Source organism: Trachymyrmex cornetzi, unplaced genomic scaffold, assembly GCF_001594075.2.
Source record: "Trachymyrmex cornetzi isolate Tcor2-1 unplaced genomic scaffold, Tcor1.1 scaffold385, whole genome shotgun sequence".
In the NCBI taxonomy this organism is placed as follows: Eukaryota; Metazoa; Arthropoda; class Insecta; order Hymenoptera; family Formicidae; genus Trachymyrmex; species Trachymyrmex cornetzi.
In genome coordinates, this window is record NW_017298586.1 from 1,243,982 (window position 1) to 1,250,773 (window position 6,792).

General features: G+C 30.0%; 1 protein-coding gene across 2 annotated transcripts in view; it reads left to right on the forward strand.

The window, feature by feature from the left end:
- Positions 1 to 275: 275 nt before the first annotated feature.
- The window catches only part of LOC108763839 (inactive hydroxysteroid dehydrogenase-like protein 1), a 43,387-nt gene continuing 36,870 nt past the window's right edge, over positions 276 to 6,792 (forward strand). The window contains exons 1-3 of one of the 2 annotated variants that reach the window (XM_018511733.1): positions 276 to 699; positions 1,235 to 1,427; positions 3,425 to 3,661. In XM_018511733.1, coding sequence (XP_018367235.1) covers positions 1,268 to 1,427; positions 3,425 to 3,661 — 397 coding nt within the window. In that variant the 5' untranslated portion in view covers positions 276 to 699; positions 1,235 to 1,267. Of the gene's footprint in view, positions 700 to 1,029; positions 1,093 to 1,234; positions 1,428 to 3,424; positions 3,662 to 6,792 lie in introns of those variants that run through there. The other variant, XM_018511734.1, reaches the window with a different exon arrangement.

Here is a 6,792-nt window from a genome sequence, read left to right on the forward strand (position 1 = left end):
CAATTGTTATTTGTATGTAAGAAACAATTACGTTATTTGTATGCAGCTCGTAAGGGTCATTTCAAGGTCATGCCGTCTATGCCACATAATACATCTTTTCATACCATAAAAATTATGTCTAAGACATTTTGTCGAAAAATGAATAGTTTCGGAAATAATTGTTTGCTTCCATACTTTTTCCCCACCCTGTATATATATAAAAACTAAAAGTCTGTTTGTTGTAATCTTGTTGTAAGTAATAATCTTATAATTCTCTCATTGTATGAAGGTATCTACATGCCGATGTTTTCTAAAATGTCATCTCTTTTATAACTTTTCATCATGTCATCCGCGAATCGATCAAGAGGAAGCAATTCTGTTGAAACAGAATAAAAGATAACAAACGCGCGATAAATAATCGCAGCTTCTAATTCGACGTAATAATTTGCTTACGATATAATACATATTCGCTTACGCAAAGGTTGAGATTTTTCGTCTGACCTAAAAACACAAAAAATTGTACATGGAGCCACGAGAATTTCAGCAAAAGGAGAAAGTATCATGACTTCTCGATTTGGCCTTCAGTACAATCACCCGAGCGAGATGACGGTTTAGTCTTGCCTCGGCTTTCGTTCCTTGAACATCTCTCACCGTGCCGGTATCGAAAACGCAAATAAAAGTGAAAGTGGATAAAAGATAAGGGACGAAACAAAGTGTTTGGTAAGAGATACCTCCAAAAGAAGCGACCAATCAAGCTTTTGTTGCGTTACCGAAATATCTGGCGCGGTTAAGTAATACACTTTCACGTCTTAAAGCCTTGAGATTCTCGCAAATGTTTTCTCAATTGTGACATCGTATTTACGTGAAATTAAAGTTTTGAAAAAAATGTATGATCGTACAGAACTTCCAGTAAAAATATTAATTAATATTAAGGAAAGTTTAATTTCATACGTTTCTTTTTATCACATAAATAATTCTAGAATTACAAGCAAATAATTATAAACAAACATCTTGTAAGCACAAAATATCGTAAGACCATTATGTGAATACACAATAAGTAACAAAAAGACCTTATTGGTCTGAGCTGGACTTTAATGCTTAAATAACATTTTGGTATGTAAATTTATATACTCTAATTCTATAAATATCTCTTAACAAAAATACGTCAAAGAAATGTTAATATTTTTTATAATAAAAAATTAAAGGATACTGTTTTTTTTTTGTGATTTTTAACATAAATATTTTTCTCTTTTAGATAATTACGAGAGAGCGCGAAATAACGAAAAAAATGTTAATAACAATAGCATTTTGGCTGTTAGTTACTTTAATTTGTTTTTGGATTCTACTTGGTCCTGTTACGAGATTTCTGCGTGTTCTATGGGAAATTATTATGCAAATATATAATAAGAAGGCAATCGATTTGCGAACAAAGTTTGGCGAATGGGCAGGTAAGTCCAAAAAAAATTGTATGTCTCTTAAATTTTAATTACGTTTATAAATATTATTTAATTTATAAATATTATTTAAATTATTGAAAAATCTTAAATTATTAACTGTAATATTTTATTTTATCATTTTGGACATAAGGACATTTGCAAAACAAAAAAAAGGCAATGAACCTTTCACAAGAAATAACTATAAAGAAATTTTTATGAATTCCAACATAAACATAAATTATGTTTAAATATTATTTTAAAAAATAAAGAAAATAGACTAATTAGAATCGGGGTTGTAAATAGTGCGTATATTTTTTATACAATAAAGTTTAATAATAATTCAAAATCACATTAAAAAGAAAAATTATATTGGCTAATTTTAAGCCATTATCAGTTAAATCTAATAAAAAAGATGTAGTCTTTTTTATTAGATTTTTTTTGTTTGCATTACACTGTGCCAACAATCGCAGTCCAAGTGAGATAGTCAATTATTCCTCTATTGGAGAGTAATCCCAAGCCAGTTAGGAAACTGAATGACATAAATTGATTGAATGCATCTCAAAGAAACGTAGAAGATATACATATCCGAAAAGATAGTAAATGCAGTGTAAGATTCAGATTACAAATAGTAAGAAAGATTAAACTGCGACTCAGAAATTAAAGTGATATCACATGAGATTATAATATAAAATGCATATAGTAATCAAAAATTTTAATTGAAAGTTTGAAAACTGATAGAGTAAATGTATCAAACGTTGCCACGTCAGAAACTATATGTAAATATTTTAGTTTCTGACGTGGCAACGTTTGACACATTTACTCTGTCAATTCCAAAACTTTCAATTTCAATCTTTGATTAACTATATGCATTTTACTCTTGTGTGATATCATTTTAATTTCTAAATCGCAGTTTAATCTTTGTTTGATCTTTCACGCAACAGTAAAATACTATGTATATTACTTTTGTGTGATATTTTAATTTCTGACTTGTCGTTTAATCCTTCTTACTATTTATAATCTGACATTTACTGTTTTCAAATATACAGGGTGTCCGCTAATTGTTCTGACGGAGTTCGTATAGACATGTAGAGCGGACTAAATTGAGACGGAAAGTCCTCTACTATTTTGCAATTTTCGCAATAGTTAACAAGATATTAATTGCTAAAAATTGCCGAAAATTGGTCTTCAATAATTTTTTACTTAAATACTATCAACTTTACAGAAAAACTGTAAGAGATGAAAATTGTTCATTTTCTTTTCATAGAACTCTATGAATTATTTCAGAATTTTTTATCAACTTTTTAGTACTGCATATTCTCAATTTTATCAACATGAGAAAATACGGTACTAAAAAATTCTGAAAAAATTCTAAAAAAATTCTTAGAGCTCTATGAGAAGAAAATAAATAATTTTCGTCTCTTGCAGTTTTTCTGTAAAGTTGATAGTATTTCAGTAAAAAATTATTGAAGACCAATTTTCGGTAACTTTTAGCAGTTAATATCTTGTTAACTATCGCGAAAATTGCAAAATAGTAAAGGACTTTCCGTCTCAGTTTAGTCCGCTCTATACGTCCACGAACTGCGTCAGAATAATTATCGGACATTCTGTAAACGTTATACATCTTTTTTGATGCTCCTTTGACATGCACTCTATCAATTTATACTATTCACTCTAATTCTGGCATGGGATCACTCTTCAATGGAGAAATGATTAACTATCTCACATGGATCGCGGTCAATGACAGATATAATGCGCAAAAGAGCATGTATGTATTTGTATCGCTAATCTCTTTAATCTATTCTAATAGATTAAAATTAGCTGAAATGTTTTTCAATGTAATCTTAAGCTATTACGTATTAAATTTCATTATATGAAAAAGCATACTATTTACAGCGAGATCCTCATAGACTATTTCCTTTATTTTTTAAATAATTTTTGATTCTCAGTAATCTTATTTATCTATTTCTAAACTTTTAAATTATATTTAAAAATAATTATAAACATTTTAGTTGTTACTGGGTCAACTGACGGTATTGGTAAAGCTTATGCTAAGGAATTAGCAGCAAGAAACATGAATCTAATATTAATTAGTAGAAACTTAGAAAAACTTAAACGCACAAAAGACGAGATGCTGTTAATAAATCCAAAAATCCAAGTGAGGATTCTTGCGGCGGATTTCGCTGAAGGAGAAAATGCTTTTACCAAAATCCATTCTCTTTTGCAAGATATTTCCGTCGGCATATTAGGTAATTAAATTAATTATTATTTTTACTCTCTGTAACAATTTGGTAGCTGTAGTTCATGGCCAACACAAGATTAGAAAAAAATTACTAAACATCCATGTATGAACTGTTTTTTTAAAGTATAAGTCTAATTTAAAAAAAATGTTTTAGCTTGTTTAAAAATAACATTAAAACAACTCTAATATAACACTGCCCGACGTTTTTTCTGCTGTTTGAATAAAAGATACCATTTCCGATGTATTTTCGCGCGCTGAACACAAATCCGGCAATGAAATTGCTCTATCACGTCACGTTTTTGAAAAAAGTAAAGTTAAAAGTGTCAAAATTGACGTTTTTTGACATATTTGTGATTTTTTTGCTAGCGAAGTAAATTTTTTTTCTACTTTCGTTTACGTCATCTTAAAGTGCTAACTTTTATCTTTAAAATATGTTTTTTTTAGCGCAGTACGTTTTTTTTCACCGAGATAATCTCTGCGTAGTCACAAAGAAAAATGTTTGGTGCCAAAAATGATTTTGAAGAAAAAGAAAAAGTTAATAAAAATTTTTACTTAATTTAAATTTGAAATTCTTTTGCAAATGTTTAAAATTCCAAAATTAATATTGTAAACAATATTTTTCAAATTAAATTAAAGCGCAAATGACAAAAGTGATAAAAATTTTTTAGTTTATTCATCAGATCTTATCACTTATTATTAGTGATAAGAATTTCGAAAATTTGATTTCAGATTCGGATATAGTGACCTTAAAAACTTTGCTACTAAATTCATCACACAGTTCTTAAAACTTTTTCTTCAAAAATATTTTTAGCACAGAACGTTTTTCTTTGTGTGACTACGCAGAAATTATCTCGGTGAAAAAAAAACGTACGGTGTTAAAAAAAATATATTTTAAAGATAAAAGTTGGCACTTTAAGATGTCATAAATAAAAGTAGAAAAAAAAATTTACTTCACTAGTAAAAAAATCACAAACATGTCAAAAAACGTCAATTTTTACATCTTTAACTTCACTTTTCTCACAAACCTGACGTAATAGAGCAATTTCATTACCGGATTCGTATTCAGCGCGTGAAAATACATCGGAAATGGTATTTTTTATTCAAACAGCAAAAATCACGTCGAGCAGTGTAATTATTAAAAATCACTTTTTGTTTAGTTAAAATTCATTTTAATGTTATTTTAACATTATCGTGATCGTTTAACGTTATTGTTCTGCTTGGGTATACTTTGCAATTTCCAAAAACAGTTTTGATTTCTATTGACAATGAGATCTTTTTCAATTAATGATTTTTAGCAGACTTGCATATGTAAGTAATATAAGTAACATCGATGGTCAACAATTATTTTAAACCACATATATCCAATCTTGAACAAAATTCCAGCAAACCTTTTGCACGAATAAAAATATTCAAATGTGTAACCGGCTTTAGGCTATATTATTCAATTAAATTAAGATATCATTAGTAATATTACAATTAATATTAGCTATATGCTGTAATGATAGCTTTATTTTCTCAAAAATTATTAATTATTAACATTTGTATTTATATCAAATAGACGTAATTTGACATTCAGTACTATTTTTGTATTGTTACTATTATTACAATTTGTATTTTATAATTATATTTAAAAATAATTTACTTCAATTAAAATCTAAACATAAATTTAGTATAAGTTAATATAAGTAAATTTTTTATAATCTATTATTTTTGAAAGTGGTATAACTTGCTGTCAACAAAAATATTGTTTTACTTAAGTAATGCTTATAAAAATCATATAATAATAGAGTAACTCCGGTATATACGCCGCGCTGGGATTTACGCCGCGGAAATCAGAAAAAATAGAAGAAGTAGAGGTAATTTTCTCGCAACTACTCTGTTACATGCCTTTATGTTATATTAGTATTGAGTTACAATTTCAGCTTCTTACTGTTAATATTAATTTGATATAATTAAATGAAATTATTGTGAGTGTTGAATCGATTTGTCACATTGTGTGTGTAACAAGTAGCATCATCATAAATTATAATCTACATAAAATGATTACTGTAAGGCGTGTAAAAGACCTGGTTATTTCGTGATACATACGTGTAGAGGAATAGTAAAGCATGTTGTATAGCAAAATACAAGTGCTTTGCTTTCGTATTCTTTGTTTAGTTTGTTGAAACCCTTGCATTTTTGCCATATATCCCACCCATTATCTATACGAGGGTCGTCTCGTCAAAAAGTTTTAAGCCTCATCATGAAGATGGCGTTACTCGTCAAAGCCATTCTAGTATTATAATCGTGATACTTACGAAAGATATCTGTGACAATTGTGGCCACTTTGGACGTTCAGTTCTTGTTTGACACTCATTTGTGTCGTCATTTTGTAAAAATGGAAAAAATTAAATATCGTGCTATAATTAAATTCTTGCATTTGAAAGGCAATACGTCTACGCAAATTAAAGCCGAGTTGGACGCTGTTTACGGGGAATCTGCCCCATCATTTGCCACCGTGAAAAGATGGATAGCTGAATTTAAACGTGGTCGTACCAGCTTAGCTGATGATGAGCGTTGGGGACGGCCAACAACTGCGACCACCACCGATAACATCGAAGAAATTCATCAAATGATAATGGACAACCGTCGAATTAAGATTAGGGAGATAGCAGAGGCTGTTGGCATATCAAAAGAACGTGTTTGTCATATATTGACTGAAGAATTAGACATGCGTAAGTTAACCGCGCGTTGGGTGCCGCGCTTGCTCACTCTGGATCAAAAACGCATTCAAATCAACATTTCTAAGGCCCTGTTAGAGCGGTTTAAGCGAAACGAGTCGGATTTTTTGCGTCGATTAATAACTGTTGATGAAACTTGGGTCCACCACTTCACTCCTGAAACGAAAGAACAATCAAAACAGTGGACTGCGAAGCGTGAACCTGCTCCGAAGAAAGCGAAGATGGGAAAGGTGATGGCGACTGTTTTTTGGGACAGTCATGGAATTGTATTGATCGACTATCTTGAAAAAGGTAAAACAATAACAGGGACGTATCATTGCTTGACAAGCTGAAGGCAGAAATTGAGAAAAAACGACCGCATTTGAAAAAGAAGAAAGTGCTGTTCCATCAAGATAACGCACCGTCTCACACTTCGGCG